The 18,903-nt window shown below is 41.5% G+C and overlaps 1 protein-coding gene and 1 non-coding gene across 2 annotated transcripts in view; one reads left to right on the top strand and one right to left on the bottom strand.

Annotated features, from left to right (window-relative positions):
- WWTR1 (WW domain containing transcription regulator 1) overlaps positions 1-18,903 on the bottom strand; it is a 155,294-nt gene that overhangs the window by 5,723 nt on the left and 130,668 nt on the right. The window contains exons 5-6 of the mRNA XM_032263511.1: positions 4,563-4,696; positions 3,059-3,171 (exon numbers count right to left, since the gene is read on the bottom strand). Coding sequence (XP_032119402.1) covers positions 3,059-3,171; positions 4,563-4,696 — 247 coding nt within the window. The remainder of the gene's footprint in view (positions 1-3,058; positions 3,172-4,562; positions 4,697-18,903) is intronic.
- On the top strand, positions 2,662-2,768 carry LOC116544762. Its single transcript, XR_004266023.1, has one exon. It is a non-coding gene; the product is annotated as a U6 spliceosomal RNA (small nuclear RNA).

The raw sequence follows: 18,903 nt of genomic DNA, 5'->3' as shown, positions 1-18,903 counted from the left end.
GCTGGGTGGCACGTGCCTGTAATCCCAGCTACTCAGGAGGCTGAGGCACAAGAATCGCTTGAACCCAGGAGGCAGAGGTTGCAATAAGCTGAGATCACACCACTGCACTCCAGCCTGGGTGACATCGTGAGACCCGTCTCAAAAAAAAAAAAAAAAAAAAAAAAAAAGAATTCCTCTTATTCTCAGGAGGGAAGGCATGAAGAGACTGGCTAAGCTTCTTCATTAAGGTTAACACTCTTAAAATAGAAGCAACTCTGCAATCACACAGTATCTTTTTGGTCTTTGCAGTTTATCCACTTAAAAAGTGGAAGAGATAAACACAAGGCTATTCTTAAAAGGGTATGATTACTGCAGAATATTCTGAAAGGATAGATCATTTCCCAGCCTTTGCTCATGCTATTCCCTCTACTGGATCCTCACACCAAGCCCAGCTGTTGTTTCTGTGTGTGTTTTGCAAAGGGAGTGCTCGGCTGGCTCGTTCCCTGCTAGCCCGTGGTCCACAGGCCTGACAGATCTTTTCTAGCCACACTTGAGCTCTGCCTGCCCCCGGCCCCCACGTGGCTTTCCTTCATCTTGTTACTGTGTAATTACATTTCTACCCTTGAGAAGATTTATGCCCATTTCCTACAAAGACTTCACAAAGTTGGCCCCACACTCAATGAGCTGACCCTCACTTAACCAGGTTAACCTGGCACTCTGACATTGATCAAGTCGATTTTGTGCATGACATCAGCCTTCTTTTTTTTTTTTTTTGAGACAGAGTTTCACTCTTGTTACCCAGGCTGGAGTGCAATGGCGCGATCTCGGCTCACCGCAACCTCCGCCTCCTGGGTTCAGGCAATTCTCCTGCCTCAGCCTCCTGAGTAGCTGGGATTACAGGCATGCGCCACCATGCCCAGCTAATTTTTTGTATTTTTAGTAGAGACGGGGTTTCACCATGTTGACCAGGATGGTCTTGATCTCTTGACCTTGTGATCCACCCGCCTCGGCCTCCCACAGTGCTGGGATTACAGGCTTGAGCCACCGCGCCCGGCGAGGACATCAGCCTTCTTACTGGAGAAGGGCACTTCGACTTGGGCTCTGTGATCTCATGACTCCTCATAACGCCACCATAAGCATATCACTCTCGCTTTATGGGTAAGAAATCTAAGGCCCACGGAGGTTATACAACTTACCCAAAGGTGCTGCTACCAGGAGTGGAGAAGCAAGGATTCAATTCAAGCTGCCTGTTGGCTAAAACTGTGTTCTTTTCAGGACATCATTTAATTCCACATTATGGCTTTACAAAAACACTCCCTACTTACCGACTTGAGGTCATTTTAAAGACACATAGAATAGAATCCATCCTCTTTTATGGTTTTGTTTTTTTTGAATGTCAAACTTAGATTTAGATCACCTGAGCTTTTTTCCTTATTTAACTCTGCTTTTTATCCTTACCGGCTTCCCAGTGTTTAAAAGATGAAAGTAAACAATTATTAAACATAGGAAGGAGCCACTTCCTAAGGCTATTCCAAAGACAGCAAAATAAATCTCACACTCAAAAAATAGAGAGAGAGAGAGATAGAGAGAGAGAGAGAGAGAGAGGAAGGTGGCAGGGGGTGCAAGTGGGAAGAACTGAAGTAATAAACTGAAGAACAGTAAAACAAACAGTTATTCTGGTGTGACTCCTCACAAGACAGTCTGTACAATCTTCTCAGTGCAAATATGAGAGCCTACACCAAAGACACCAGGAGAGCAGATTTAACATACTGCATTTGTAAGACATCTGCCTACAAGTTTGACTCTGGTCTTTCCAACAATTTAGATTCACAACACAGAGAGGAGCCATCTAAGAGCAGAGTGTAGAAAACCACAGGCACTATGGCAAACAATTTGCGGAAATTATTTATATTAATCACAGAAACAATTACTTTCCTAACATCAGTGATGATGGAGGAGGAACTTGCATGAATAACTCCAAATACTGGATATGCCGCTGTCATTTATTTTGGGTTCTAGAATATCTTCTGAGAGCTTATGACTTTCATAATTAAGACTATATAAAGCTAATAAGACTAACTTCAGTTTCTGCAATTGGAAGTCTCACTCCTTGAGAAAGAGAGAAAAAGAAAGGTAATCAGAAAGCCTGCTGACGCTGTGCCTGAAGGACACACAGGCTGGGGACCAGGTGAAAGTAACCCTGACTCTCTTATCTTTAATCGCTAAGGGAGGATATTGCTTACCATGTTGGAACTTGGAACTGACAATTTAGAATCCTCCGAGTCACTCAACCTTCCAAATGCCCACTGCCAATTGCTTTTTAAATGCAGTGAATGACATGAAAAAATTTGCATACTGGAGCTATAAACTCGTGTCACTTTCCAAGAGAAAGGGCAGCCCATATACTATAACTAAAAACCAGAATAGCATAAATACACCACTGTGGAAGCACGGCAAAGCAGAGAGTGGTGTCTTGATGCAATTGTGAGGAAGGGGCAATATGGAGTCAAGATGAATTTTAAAAACCATAGAATTTAAAATCATGTACCCAGATGTAAAACTACTTGTATGAGGAAGGAGCTAGAGTTTATTAATAGTGTCTAGGGGTTCAGTGGCTTTTCAGTTGTTATTTTATATTGTTGAGGAGATTGTTTGTGGTTGAATTTTAAAATTGAGATAACCATACTTGCTTTGGCAGTACATATACTAAAATTGGAAAGATATTGGGAAGATTAGCATGACCTCTGCATGAGAATGACATATAAATTCATGAAGTGTTCCATATTTTGTTTAACATTTCTGTAGACACTGGGGACTACTGGGTGTGAGGAGGAACAAGGGGTGAAAACTAACTATTGGATGCTATCAGGCTCACTACCTGGATGATGAGATCAGTCGCATCCCAAACCTCAGAATCACAAAACATACCCACGTAGCAAACTTCCGCGTGTACCCCTGAATCTAAAATAAAAGTTGGAAATTATAAAAATAAAATATAGTAAAAATAAAATTGAGATGACCGAAGAGATCATTTAAAAAACACAAACGCACTGCAAGTGCTTCTAGGCTTTGCTCCTACCTGTATCCATCTCATCCACATTGCTGAGGAAGTCCTCTGGAGTTGTGGGGACACTGTAGCACCCTAATCCCAGGCCACTGTCAGTGCTCTGCTCCCTTGAATGATATGGTCCTCTGCAAAAGATGGAGAAACTTCAACGTGAGCCCACTAAGTAAATCTCAAAATTAAAACAAAGTCACAAAAGCTCTAAACTAGTGTAATTGTGCCATTCTGCCCAATTTTCCAGGTTGGGCAGGAAGGAAAGCTGACTCCAATTCCCTTTAATTTTAAAATGTATAAACTCATGAAAATGAAAGTAATCATGTGTGGTCATTCACAATAAATTGACATTGACTTCCTTTTCACCTCAAATGAACCATTTGAACACTCTTCTACATACAGAGTATGACACCATTTATGTAAGACTTTTTAAAAAACAAAAACAATGTTGAATATTGCTTATGGATACAGAGACTAACAGGCAGTAAGAGCTATAAAAATCTATGTGATGGACACACACCACTTTCTGAAAATGGTTACCACTGGGAACAAAAGGGAAGAGAAATGAAATTTCAGTGGTTGGGGGATGGGTTCAAATATTAATTATAATCTTTATTTATTAAAAATAAGACTGGATAAAAATATGGCAAATCTGGGTAATGGGTACATGGGTAACTCATGTTATTCTTTCTACTTTTCTGTATTTCAAATACTTTAAAATCCACAACTTTAAAACTCCATTACTTATTATTTCAGCTACTGTTTGTTTTTATCTCTATCTTTAATAATGTTCATAATTGTATTTGTTTGCTTGCCAGATCCTTCTGCAAGGGCAGAAGAAAAGTCATAGGAAATAGAGCATTGCCCTTTTTATTTGATTTAAAAACTACTTTGGCTCATGAAGCTATTTCTGGCTAAATTCTCTTTCCCTTTTGCTCCTTTGTTTTAATTACTTTTTAAATTGTGAAATAGTTTTAAACTCACATAGAAGATGCAACAAGAGTACAGAGAATTCCCATGTACCCTTCCTTCACCAGCTTCCCCAGTGATAACATCTTACATAACCATAGTGCAGTTACCAAAACCAGACTGTAGAATACTATTAAGTAAACTATAGACCTTACTCACATTTCACCCTGAACATCATCTTAATTGTTCTGTTCTCAATTTGCCATACAGCATGCTTTTATCCCCTATTGGTTACATAAAACCACAAGATTCTTCCAAGTACAAGTACTAGACAACACCATCGTGTTTAAATTATAGGTTCACGCCTATTTTCAAATTCTTAACTAGGGATTTACTCTGTATTATATCACCAATTTTTTAATTGGGGAATTTTTTTTTAAATGTAGATGATTTTCCTTGCTTTACTTTTTTCTGCCAGCTCCTCCCACTTCCTTCCTTTATTTTCACCCTCCACCCTCAAGCTCCCCACCTCTTCCCAATGTAAACAAAGATCCTGCTATAGTCTAGATCACATAATAAAGAGAGCAAAATAAGTGTGCCCCAAATATTAACTTACCCATTGAGGAAAGGATCTGAGCTGTTATTAGTGATGGATCTCATGTCTGGGGTCATGGCAGGCGGATTGACAGCAGCCTGAACTGGGGCAAGAGTCTCAGCTTCCATGGGGAGCTGTCGACAGAGGGCAGCTTCCTACAGAAGGAACAACAGTCAGAGTGGGAAGCAAGAGTCATTCACTCATTGTCACAAACCATGGAGCAGAGTGTACTTCACATCAAAACTTTTCACCAAATACAAAGCACTGTGTATTTACTTCCAGTAAGTCAAAATCACCAGGCAACCGTTAGTATTCTTTCTCTGAAGAAAGTCTTACAGACTAAGTCACTTCACATTCACAAAGTTTACGGGAAGCTCAGCTATTATCTGATCTAAGGGCACTTAATGTTGCAATCCTCCCACCCATGCAATTATTTAAGCACCCAAATCATAGAAAGTCCTCTCAAAACACTTTCTCAGAGACAGGGCTATTTCTATCTCAGGTTCTCAAACCAAATCTACATCAATCAAAGCAATCAGACTCCTCTGGACTATAAGGTACATTCTGGTCTTTGCCACTTACAGGCCAATAAAACTGTGGGATTACAGAGTCCAGGCTCTAAATTGCATCTGGCAGTTTTACGGTTACAGGCAGGAAAGCAAAACAATGAGTTGAAAAGTTTGCTTTAAAAAGTCAATCAGTGGCCAGGCATGGTGGCTCACAGCCATAATCACAGAACTTTGGGAGGTCAGTGTGGGCGGATCACCAGAGCCCAGAAATTCGAGACCAGCCTGGGCAACATGGTGAAATGCTGTCTTTACAACAAATACAAAAATTAGCTGGGTATGGTGCTACTTGGGAGGCTGAGGTAGGAGGATCCCTCATGCCTGGGAGGTTGAGACTAAAGTGAGCAGAGATCACACCGCTGCACTCCAGCCTGGGTGACAAAGTGAGACCGTGTCTCAAAAAAAAAAAGTCGATCCATTTGACTATTTTGTCGACTAAAATTCTGAGCTGGGGAACCATGTAGATCCAATCCAAATCCCACAGACAAGTAACTGTTTCATAGCATATGGATTTCATTAGCAAAAACAAATAATACAAGCATTATTTTATAAAAGCTAGCATTACATTGCCAAGAAGAGTCAATCCAAAAGGCTACAAATTTACTGACTGCAATTATTTTCTCTAGGTATAATCTCCAGGAGTCTCTCCATTTTGACAAACATGACCAGACATCAAATTCCTTTCAAATTTGCTGCTGTTTCCAGAAAAGAATACTTTTGTATGTTTACACTTGCATCCCAAACCAAGGTTAGGGCTTTCCCCATATTTATACCTATCAGTTTCCCACTTTCCATGCTGAAGTTATTGGTCTCACCATCCCTCAAACCCTAAAACCATGGCTACAATGGCAAACAGAACACTTAGGACTTCTAAGTTACAGTATCTTTGTTAGATCTCTTCTAGCCCTAACATGCTGTGACTTCAGAGCGTAAATGCTGTCTAGACAAGTCCTAGTGAAGTCATCAGCTATAAAAACTTTCAGTTACTAGAGTTCATTGTGCTGCTATAAACCATGAGAGACCTGATTGATTTTTTTTATACTGTACTGTTAACTTATACTGAAATAAATCTTCTAGCTGGAAAGGGTCTTTGGCTCACTTCTGTTAATCTAGATTGCAAATAATCAGAATATTTAACAAACAAATTTTGTTCAGGAATATATAAAAAGCAAACTGAAAAACATGGAGATTTTGGTAAAAAGATTTCAACCATCGTCTAAATCTTGGAAGTGCCTTCTGAATAAACCTAGAAAAATCAAATTATTTTCTGATAGTTGTTTTTAACATGGCAGGCAAGGTGCATTAGAAATGATATTATCCAGCCAAAGTTCTCCTGAAAGGCTCAGAAGGAACAACAGAGATTGAATCTGACATAAAAAGCCTGGACCCCAGCAGTCCCCATCCCTCACGTACACTTACACACCCTGAGCCACAGTTTGAACATTGTATCTGGTCAATGGTAAATTTCTAGTACTTTATTAACCATAAATGCAAGAATCTTTTGACTAATAACCCTCATTATCCATTAACACAAGTTTTACTAGACTCTTACATTTTTCAACCATTCTGAATAAATATGGGAGTTTACCTATAAATAAATATACTTTTAATATAAAAGTTGATGAGATGGCTGTATTCCTTTCTATTTGACAAAACTTTATCAACGTATGTCTTAAGAATACAAGTTGAGGGTGCAGTGGCTCACACCTGTAATCCCAGCACTTTGGGAGGCTGAGGAGGGCAGATCATGAGGTCAGGAGTTCAAAACCAGCCTGGCCAACATAGTGAAACCCTGTCTCTACTAAAAATGCAAAAATTGTTTGGGCATGGTGGCACATGCCTGTAGTCCCAGCTACTCAGGAGGCTGAGGCAGGAGACTTGCTTGAACCGGGACCAGGAAGGCAGAGGTTGCAGTGAGCAGAGATTGCACCACTCCATCCTGGACTACAGAGTGAGACTCCATCTCAAAGAAAAAGAAAAAAAGTTGAATGTGCACTTTCCAGGAGTTCTAAATTTAGATATAGTGTAGATATAGTAAGAATCATTTCTAGAACTTCATGGGATTAAAAAAATACATTATATATAACATATATGAATCATTATCTGTAATGATACATAAAATTAAATTACAAGAACAAATATCAAAAATTAGATATAAACTAAATAATTCTAAACTTTCCTATTAATTTAAATTACTCCTAGCTATTTCCAGTAAATAAAACATAAAATAATCCTTGTGTGTGCCTAAAGATATAAATAAAATTTAAAGGATTATTTAGAATAACCAAAGCTGAAAAGCCTATGCTATGTTGGGGGAATGTTTCACTGTGCCGTTTCACATTTGTTCTACCTATTTTAAATTAAAGAGAACAGAAGTTCTATTCTCCAGCATTGCTGTTTCCCTAACTACCCTGAAGACTTCACCACCAAGTCATCCTAAGGGCAAATGCTGCCTTCTGTCTGTAGGGGGCTCACAGTATCACTTTCTACCTTCAACTGAGTAATAAATGACAGAAAAATCAGAAAGGGTGTTAAATGATGTACTAGGAATTATTATTATTTTGATTATTATTATTTTATTATTATTATTATTATTATTATTATTATTATTATTGAGATGGAGACTTGCTGTTGCCCAGGTGGGAGTGCAGTGATGTGATCTCGACTCACTGCAACCTCTGCCTGACGGTTTCAAGCAATTCTTGTGCCTCAGCCTCCCAAGTGGCTGGGACTACAGGCATGTGCCACCACACCCAGCTAATTTTTGTATTTTTAGTGGAGATGTGGTTTCACCATGTTGCCCACACTAGTCTCCAACTCTTGGTCTCAAGTGATCTGCCCGTCTTGGCCTCCCAAATTGCTGAGATTACAGGTGTGAGCCACTGCACCCAGCCTGAATAATACTTTGAAATATAAATTAGGCCAGTCTGAGTTAGAAAGTTATTATTTATAATACAACACTTTATCTAAGATTATTCCAAAATCATTCTTGGGTCACAAGTTATTCCACACAGCAGCCAAAGTGAAGCTCAAGTGACCCCCTGCTCTAAAGCCACCTGCTTCCTGTTCTACCTGGATGGTAAATAGAAGCAGGTCCTCACTGCAGCCCACCACACCCTGCATGACAGCCCTGGCCACCCTTTCCTCCCATGTCTCCGATGTGCTCCCCTCCTTCACCCCCTTCCAGTCTCCTGGTTTCTCTGCTGCCCCTCCCCTTTCCTGTACCTGCACCAACTGTTCCCTTTGCTTGCAAGGTGTTCCTTGGATCTTCCTAAAGCTCATTCCCTCACTTCATGCCTGCCTCATATAGATGTCACCTCTTCAGAGATGTTCCTACCTCACCCCTGTCTAAAATGGTCTCACTCTTGTCATTTTCTATTTATTTATTTATGAGACCTAGTCTCACTCTGTCACTCAGGCTGGTGTGCAGTGGCGCAATCTCGGCTCACTGCAACCTCCACCTCCCAGGTTCAAGCAATTCTCTTCCTCAGCCTCCCGAGTAGCTGGGATTCCAGGTGCCCACCACCATCCCTGACTAATTTTTTGTATTTTTAATAGAGGCGGGGTTTCACCATCTTGGTCAGGCTGGTCTTAAACTCCTGACCTCGTGATCTACCTGCCTTGGCCTCTCAAAGTGCTAGGATTACAAGGTAAGCCACCATGCCTGGCCCACCCTGTCATTTTCTATCTCTTAATCTGCATTAATTTTCCTCAGTGTAACCCAGGTCTTCATTCTCTGTCTTTCCTACTAGAATGTAAGCTTTACAAGGGAAGGGGCCTTGTTTATCATGTTTACTCCTGTATCTTAACTAACTTAACAGTGCCAGGCATACAGTGGGTACTTGGAAATATAAACTAAGAATATTCAATCTTACCTCAACCACAAATATGAGTGAAATAATAGCCTATTGTATACAACCCAAGTAGCCAGGTGTAGACTCCATCCTCAGGAAATGGTCCTGCTGCACTCTTTCCTGCTCCTAACACAGGATGAACAGGAGGGTCGAATGGTCAGGAGACAGATGCCTGAATTGGAACCCTGGTCCTGCTATCTGCCAGCAAGTTACTTAACTCTCTGATCTTCATTTTTAAAGTGGAGATAGTAAGAGCACCCGCCCAAGAAGGCTGCTGTGATGATAAAGTGGGATAACACTACTACAGTGCCCAGCACTCAAGATCACATCATAAATGCTTAAGGAATTACTACTATTATTTCATTTTCTGAATTCCAGTCTCAAAAAACTAAAATAAACAATTTTAAAAGTCACACTGTCGGCTGGGTGCGGTGGCTCACACCTGTAATCCCAGCACTTTGGGAGCCTGAGGAGGGCGGATCATAAGGTCAGGAGTCCAAGATCAGCCTGGCCAACCTGGTGAAACCCCGTGTCTACTAAAAATACAAAAATTAGCTGGGCATGGTGGTGGGTGCCTGTAATCCCAGTTACTTGGGAGGCTGAGGCAGAAGAATTGCTTGAACCCGGAAGGCGGAGGTTACAGTGAGTAGAGATCGCACCACTGCACTCCAGCCTGGGTGACAGGGCAAGACTCTCTCAAAAAAAAAAAAAAAAAGAAGTCACACTGCCATGTGGAACCGATCCACTTTAAGTGGTGAGAGGTTTCTTCCTGGTCAACTTTCACTTTGGAGGGATTAAACGAAAGTGTGAAATTCATCATAATGGTCAGCAAGGCTAAGAAAACTTTTTTTTAAACAAGAGAGGTTTATAAACCATTTTTATATAACATAGAATTCATTCTGAATATAAATAGAAAATAATGAGATGTTTTATTTCCCTTAAATTTCATATGTAAGTTCTATATTTACAACTTTAAAAATTCTAGCCTTTTTTTTTTTTTTTTTATGAAAACACTTCCCTATTTCAACCCATGAACTGAAAGAGAAAAAGAGACAGTACAAAACCCAAGGTCTGAAAATAAAAGGGCTAACCTCACCAACATATTCCCATCCAAACAGGGGAGGATTTTTCTTTTTTTTGAGACACAGTCTTGCTCTGTCGCCAGGCTGTAGTGCAGTGGCGTCATCTCGGCTCACTGCAATCTCCACCTCCTGGATTCAAGCAATTCTCCTGCCTCAGCCTCCAGAGTAGTTGAGATTACAGGTGTGTGCCGCACACCCAGCTATTTTTTTTTTTTTTTTTTTTTTTTGTATTTTTAGTAGAGACGGGGTTTCACCATGTTGGTCCGGATGATCTTGATCTCCTGACCTCATGATCTGCCCGCCTCGGCCTCCCAAACTGCTGGAATTACAGGCATGAGCCACCGCGCTCGGCCGAGGATTTTGTTTTAAACTAAATTTAGGTATAAAATTAAAGCCCAGACCCAGTAGGATTTGGACTGCCAGTGACATCCACTACCCTTGCGTGGGTAAAAATGAAAGGTAAACATCTGACTTAGACCAAACAGCAGCAGTCAAAATGGATGAAACTGAAGCAGCTAAAGCAAAGACAAAGACAGGCACTGAATGAAGTAAGCTTCCATGGAAACAGAGGGGTGACACTTGGCCAAGGCTGGGCGAGGGCATGACTCAAGGCCTCTGCCGTGGAGCACTGGTGGTACGGCTGTCTTCACTCAGCGCCCCATCCTTCCTCTGCTCCCTCTAGTCGAGGCAGGACAACAAACACTAAGCTGACTTGTCACTCATTTCCCACTGTGCTCCAACTAAACAGGTATATTCACAGATCCCTTCCAGGGTCCCCTCTGTGTCCACCTTACCCTCCAAACAAACCTTCAGTTTCCTAGACCAAGCTCAAAACCTGCTTTCCATCTCAAGAAGCAGGTCATTATTGCTTCTCTAGCTATTCCAACTGGCCTCTTCCTCCAATCAACCTTCAAGTGCAAGGCTGCATCCAGGTCCCTACCCAACACCTCACCTTATTGAAATTTTTACAAAGAGTGACCAGAGAACAATCAAAATAGAGAGGGATCAGGGCATCACATCCTATAAAGGAGTGTGGGGCTATTTAACCAGAAGGGAAGACTAAAAGCACACAGTGGCTCTCAAACTATTAGTGTACTGTTACAGGAAAGAAGGAAGATCTCGTGTAGCCTAGATTTGAGGCAGATATGATGAAGGGCTTTCTAGTTACTTATTAGTTCAGGCAGGAACCTGTTTCTCAATTCTCCAGGCTATTAGCCACTAGAATTCTCAAACAGTAGTTGGGTGTTCAAATAGACATGTCCAGAGCTTGGCAGCATGGCCCAGGAGAAAAAATGTCTTTGCAACCAGAAGGATTGGAGTTCAAATCCCAGTTCAGCTACTGTATGTTGTGGCACCTTGAATTAAATTCTTAACCTTTCTTGATAGTTTGTTCATCTGGAAAAAAAAAAGGTGGTTTCCAAGACTGACCTTGCTGGGCTGCTATAAAGATTAAACAGCATATTTGTGATGGACCTGGCACAGCAAGGCAGTCAACAGAACAAGCTGCTGATAGTGTTAAATGGTGTGGGAGGCAGAGATATTAGCTAAAAATTGCATATTGCTTATTGTGTGTGAAACACTGTTCTAAGTCCTTTAACACATTATTTCATCTCATTCTCATGACAATCCAATTGTCTTCATTTTACAGATGAGGAAACTGAGGCCCAGAGTTAAGAGTGTGGCAAAGTCTCAGTGTGGCAGAAGAAAAAAAAACTGAGGGTTGAGGTTGGCAGACCTCAAATTGTCAACCCTTTCACAACTGGCTGGGAGACTTGGGCAGGTTATTTCATTCTCTGAGCCTGTTTTCCCAGCTATAAAATAAAAACACCAACCCCTTTACCTCAGACAGTTCAGAGGAAATTTAATAAAACAGCTAGTTTAACTTTCCTGAACACAGTTTTCCTCCCTGAACAGGGCAACAGAATGAACTGGATGCATTTGATGATAGTTTTCAATGTATATGAGTGGAGCTCACATGCTAGGAATTCACAACCCACCAAGCAAAGCTATAAGTTCCGATTTTAAGGGCACTTTTCAGAAGGAAAGCTCTCCCTGCTAACCCTGCCCCAACTCTCCTCCGATAATTTTATTTTTTGTCTGTGTCCAAGCTTGGGGTGGAAAGACTTGCAAAATAAGGGCTTGAGAATCTCTTGGTGAGTTTGTGGTCATCTATCTAGCTCTCTGAAGTGAGTAATTATATGTGGGTTAGAAAACACCCTCTCCTAGCAGCTGGAGGACGGGTGGTGTGTAAAATAGCTGGAGAAGTATGGATATAAAAGACAAATGATAAGTGTGAGCTGAAGGTGTCCCTGGAAGCAAACCTCAGGCCTCCTATCCTCCCAGGTCACGGGCCTGCAGCTTGCCAGTGGAATAAACCAGCAGAGGAGGTGAGAAAGTAAACAGCAGCTGAAAGCATCCTGCAGCTCTGTCCCGCCTTCGCTGAGGGAGCACTCCGCCAGCCAGCTCCTACCCTCACCAGAAGGCACTTCAAAAGGGAAACAAATGACAATCAACTCTTCAGAGGCTGCTCTGTTTGATTTAATGTGTGTGGCCAGGGACTCTACAAAAATGGAAGATTGGATTGTTTTAATTATAAAGGGTGGGGTGACTAGAAAAAATGGGGGGAAAAAAGGACAATATTTTGAAATTCTAACATTAAAATAGTTATTCTGGATGCAGAGAAGTTGCTTTGTCTGCCAAAACCCTGAGGGACTTCAGAGGGAGGATGCTGAATTATTTGCCTTCTTTACGGGGAAAAAACAGTACTGATGTATATCTCTTTTTAACCCTGTGCCAAGGGATTCTGAAATGCACTGTCACATTTCCCGGAGCCTCCCTTTTTGAAACAACTCGTCACTCATGCTCAGCTGCCAGATTGTCCCTATAAAAGAACTGTCTAAACTCCGATACTTTTAGGAGGGCATTTATTAAGTTTGTCATTATTATCTATGGGCTATTTGTTGCTCTTTTTATTCAGAGTGTATATAACAAACTGTATTGTTCCACAATTGGTTTCTGTTGTCTCTTCAAATCACATTAAGGAAAACATTATAATTTAGATATTCTTCTGTCTTCACTTAAAAAGAAGGCTGAGGCCTGATGCAGTGGCTCACGCCTGTAATCTCAGCACTTTGGGAGGCCGAGGTGGGGGGATCACTTGAGGCCAGGAGTTCAAGACCAGCCTAGGCAACATGGCAAAACCCCATCTTTACTAAAAATACAAAACATTAGCCAGGCATGGTATTCCAGCTACTCGGGGGGCTGAGGCAGGAGAATCACTTGAACCCGGGAGATAGAGGTTGCAGTGAGCTGAGATCGCACCGCTGCACTGCAGCCTGGGAGGCAGTGAGGCTCTGTCTCAAAAAACAAACAACAAAAATGCTGAATGGATTTTGAAATGGAATATTTCTTCATATATCAATGATCTTATTAAAATCAGAAATAAGAAGTTGCTTTTACTTAGTGTAAACTTGGTGAACCCCCATCTTAAAACTATGCTCAATTTATAACAGTTTTCAAATTTTATTTCATTTATTTATTTTAATTGACCAAAAATTGGCATATATTTATCATGTACAACATGTTGTTTTGAAAAAAGCCTCCTTTTCAAAGGACTTGACTTGAAGGCTGGGCACAGTAGCTCATGTCTATAATGCCAGCACTTTGGGAGGCCACGGCAGGCAGATCACTTGAGGCCAGGAATTCGAGACCAGCCTAGCCAATATGTTGAAACCCCGTCTCTACTAAAATATAAAAAATTAGCCAGATGTGGTGACACACACTTGTAATCCCAGCTACTTGGGAGGCTGAGGCATGAGAATAACTTGAGTCTGGGAGGTGGAGGTTGCAATGAGCCAAGATCATACTACTGCACTCCAACCTAGGTGATGAAGTGAGACTGTGTCTCAAAAACAAACAAACAGAAAAGATTTGAATTGATACTATTACTCAACAACCAGGGCACCCTGGGACATTTTGGAAAACTGATTATTTCTGGGACATGTAGGCAAATAAAACACTTGACACAAGCTAGAATGGAAGCTTTGTGAGGGAACAGGCCATCTGTTTTTCACAGCCGTACATTTAATGCCTAGAGCATTTGTAAAACAAATACATGAATGAATGAACTTAAACAGCCAAGCTTATATGGAGGGATTTATAGATTCACAAAGTGTTAGAATACATGGACCTCTGCTATTCCAGTCAACTCTGAAACCTGATGCTATGAAATGCTTTTCTAAAAGTTAAATAGTCCCCTGTTCTGAAGCAAAGGCTATGAAATAGCCACCATTTATGCGTCGTGATCTGCTCCAATATGATGCTTTCCTAGCTCTCTAAATAGCTATTCTTTGCATGACAAAAAACAGGCCTCAGAAGCTTCCCCAGGCCAGTGCTGTTCACAGCCAGGTGTGTCCACCTCCAGGAGCCCTCTGTCAGGATGGCTGTGAGAGGTCGGCCAGCTGGCCCGCCTGGCCCCATGGCTGTCAAGGCCGGCAGAAATCCCACAGACCTGCCAAAAGGATTCCGGGGCCCCCCTCTTTCCTTGTCCTTGTTGCCCTGACGACCAGAGGCCAGGCTTAGTCAGCATTTTTGTTTGACGAATTGCATTCTCCTGTCCTCCAACCCCCCCCCCAAAAAAAAAAAAAAAAAGTTTGAGGGTAAAAGCAGGGCTGAATTTGCTTGGAAGTAACGGTTTCTCTACAAGGCAGCCCCGTAAGGGACAAGGAGGAAGGCTTTGAAACTTACTGTCTTCCAGGTCCTGGTCCTCGAAATTAAAATCTTCCAGACAGATGGCCACAAACCATTATACTTAAATGAATAATACACATGAAAAGAAACACTCTCTTCAAGTAAAGCCATATGACTGTTTTCATGTCAAGGAATTGTTCCTTCAGATAAACAGGCACTGAGAAGCCTGTTTCTCAATGTCTTACCAGTGACTACAATTTCCCATTTCATTTGGTAAAGTTACAATCATGCCTTTTAGGCTACTGAGCAAATACTGCATTTTTAGTTGTAACAACAGAATATTCTGTAGTCATTGTGGGTGTGTGTGGCTCACGACATTTAAAAATTTATGTATGGCCTGTTGTAAAAATGATTCTAGGTGCTTGGAATGGGTACATACAAAGTCACAGCGCAACTTCACGGCTGACACACAATGAACAAATGACTTTACAATATATTAAGAAGAGGTAACAAAACAGTATTAAAGTATGCTACCATTTTTGTTTTTTATAAAAACAAAGTAGGCCGGGTGTGGTGCCTCATGTCTGTAATCCCAACACTTTGGGAGGCCGAGGTGGTTGGATCACAAGGTCAGGAGATTGAGACCATCCTGGCCAACATGGTGAAAACCCATCTCTACCAAAATACAAAAAATTAGCCAGGCGTGGTGGCATGAGCCTGTAGCCCCAGCTACTCAGGAGGCTGAGGCAGGGGAATCGCTTGAACCTGGGAGGTGGAGGTTGCAGTGAGCTGAGATAGTGCCACTACACTCCAGCCTGGTGACAGAGCAAGACTCCATCTCAAAACAAACAAACAAAAAACAAAGTAGACAAACTGATACACATGATACATACAAGAAGACTGGAAAGAAATCACCAACCTATTTACAGCCACTCTTTCTAGGTAAGAGTATGAGTGACTGTAATTTTCTTTTTCGTTGTTTAGTATTTTATACATTCGTATCATAAACGTATGTTTTGTCCTTCTGTGTGTGGCAATTAATTTTTATTCTTCTTTTTGTTTACATACAGAAAAATTCACTCTTTGTGGTATACATTTCTGAGTTTTGACAAATGCATAGAGCTGTGAAATAGCCACCACAATCACGACACAGGAACTGTGCCATCTGCCCCACAATTCCCTAGTGCTGCCCCTTTGGAGTCTACTCTTACTCTATCGCCAGCCCTGGCAAGCGCTCATCTCTTCTCTGTCCCTATAGTTTTGCTTTTCCAGAATGTCACATAAGTGGAATCATACAGGATGTAGTTTTGGGGGGAAGTCTGGCTTCTTGCACTTAATTTTAATCACAAAAATAACTCAGTAAAAAATTATTATTAATATTTTGAGATGGAGTCTTGCTCTGTTGCCCAGGCTGGAGTACAGTAACTCAATCTCAGCTCACTGCAACCTCCACCTCCCAGGTTCAAGTGATTCTCCTGCTTCAGCCTCCAGAGTAGCTGTACTACCGGCACCCACCATTACGCAAGCTAATTTTTGTATTTTTAGCAGAGATGGGGTTTCACTACGTTGGCCAGACTGGTCTCAAACTCCTGACCTCAAGTGATCCACCTGCCTTGCTTTCCTAAAGTGCTGGGATTACACGCATGTGCCACCACACATAGTCGAAAATTAAAATTTTTTTCAACTTAAAAAAACGCAACAGAATTTTAAGTTCCTTTAAAAATTAAAAATAAGGCCAGGAGCAGTGGCTTACTCCTATAATCCCAGCACTTTGGGAGGCTGAGGCGGGCAGATCACAAGGTCAGGAGTTTGAATCCAGTCTGGCCAAAGTAGTGAAACCCTGTCTCTACTAAAAAATACAAAAAATTAGCTGGGTGTGGTGGCAGGTGCCTGTAATCCCAGCTATTTGGGAGACTGAGGTAGGAGAATCGCATGAACCCAGGAGGCGGAGGCTGCAGTGAGCCAAGATCGCACAATTGCACTCCACCCTGGGTGACAGTGCAAGACTCTGTCTCAAAAAAAAAAAAAAAAAAAAAAAAGAAGGTAAGAGGAAGCAAATCTTCATAAGAATTCTTCAGTAAGAATTGCTTTCTTTTTTTTTCTAGAGTTGACATTTCTTTGGTGAACCTGAAATAGCCTCACAGCCTTTGGGAAATTCAGTAATAACAAAACTCTATCACAAACAAAAGACTTCCTTCCACAAAAATTCAGTCTTTATGTCTTCCATGGTAGATGCCTGTTGACAGTGGGAAGAGCTCTACTTTCCTGATAAGGATATGCACTTTGGGCCCGGTGGGATCCCCTAATGCTCCCTGGTACCCCTCCACTAGGAGTGTCTACCACATTCCAAGATAATTCATCAATTATCAGACACAAGTAGCTCAGCTCTATTGCTCCAGTAGTCGATGCTAGATTGGAGGGACTGCATTTAAGGAAATTCTCCTACTTCAGAAGATTCCTTCCTTATCAGCAGAGATAGCAAAACTTACTGGCTCTTTTGATCCTAATTCTGTAGCTGTTCAACAGTTTGTTGATCTGAGGGGGTCACTGGAAAGCCAAAGGAGTATCTGATGCTCACTTTCACAGAACTCTGCTCAGGTGCATCTGGCCTCAGTTCCAGGAATGAAAGTCAAAGATGGTAGCCACTAGGCCCCTGTGAAGCCGGTAATGGTTTTAATTTACCCATCTGGCCACCAATTTGGATTAGAGTTAATTTTTTTTTTTCTACTAAAATACTAGTTTATCTGAAGGCAGCCATATCCCATTTACCTGTCTATTATTTTCTACTAAATAAATATTGACTGAATGAATGAATGAAGAAATAAAGGAATGAAGAAAGAAAAAAAATATGAGCTTCCATCCTGAAATAATGAAGGTTTGTTTGAGATTTGTAATCAAAGTTTCCTTAGATCCATTTTGTTAATATCCTAGCATGATTTCAATGCCAATGAGTTAATAGGTGATCCTTTGGCATTGTGGTATATATCAAATCATGCAACAAGGACCAAGGAGTTGTTTTTTTCATGACACAACATAATCAAACTCTATGCCTAGTGGGACAGTGACATAGCAGAAGGAAGAGGAAGAAAAATGAAGTAACATTTATATAGCACATTCTCCACAGGGACCTTTCAGATACATCATATCATTCAAGAATGATAAAACTACAGACAGCAGTGATCATTTCTCAATAATTAGGGGACAGATACACTACCAGGTTGGTATTAAATTTTGCCAACCTCCCTTTCTTTCTTTCTTTTTTTTTTTTTTTTGAGACTGAGTTTCACTCTTTTTTTTTTTTTTTTCTTTTTTTTTTTTTTTTTTTTTTTTGAGATGGAGTCTCGTTCTGCCACCCATGCTGGAGTGCAGTGGCATGATCTCAGCTCCCTGCAACCTCTGCCTTCAGGGTTCAAACTATTCTCCTGCCTCAGCCTCCCGAGTAGCTGAGATTACAGGCACCCACCACCACACCTGGCTAATTTTTGTATTTTTAGTAGAGACAGGGTCTCACCATTTGGCCAGGCTGGTCTGGAACTCCTGATCCGCCCGTCTCGGCCTCTCAAAGTGCTGGAATTATAGGCGTGAGCCACCGCGCCCAGCCTAATTTTTGTATTTTTAGTAGAGATGGGGTTTCTCCTTGTTCGTCAGGCTGGTCTCAAACTCCCAAACTCAGGTGATCCGCTCACCTGGGCTCCCAAAGTGCTGGGATTACAGGAATGAGCCATTGTACCTGGCCTATCCCTTTCTACTATGGAGAGAGAGCATAGCCTGGGGCCTTGCTCTCAGAGAGTCTCAGTTGGTAGAAGGACAGGTAGGTCTAGGCCTGCCTGCAGGGCATGGGCCCTGAGAAGACAAGCTGTACAATTAAGGCCGCCTGCAAGCAACAGGAGAGCCAGTGTAATTACAAACTGTCCCCTGAGCAAGGGAGATTCAGGCAGTTGTTGACTACCCAGGACATAGGGGTAGGACAGAGAGAACAAACGGAAGTCTACAGATAATCTTTAAATCTCACCAGGACCCCCATTTCCCCCATCTCTCCAAATTCCTACCAGATGCTAGAAGGAAACTAAGCAAGTGAGCCAAAGATCACTTTTAATTCCAGTTGGTTTCCCTGCTGCTGCTGTAGCTTAGGTTCAAAAAGTGAAGCAGAGAATCACCAAAAGAGTTCAAA

This window comes from Sapajus apella, unplaced genomic scaffold (genome assembly GCF_009761245.1).
Source record: "Sapajus apella isolate SASKATOON/1434 unplaced genomic scaffold, GSC_monkey_1.0 scaffold4, whole genome shotgun sequence".
NCBI lineage: Eukaryota > Metazoa > Chordata > Mammalia > Primates > Cebidae > Sapajus > Sapajus apella.
This window is presented reverse-complemented; position numbering and strand designations above follow the sequence as displayed.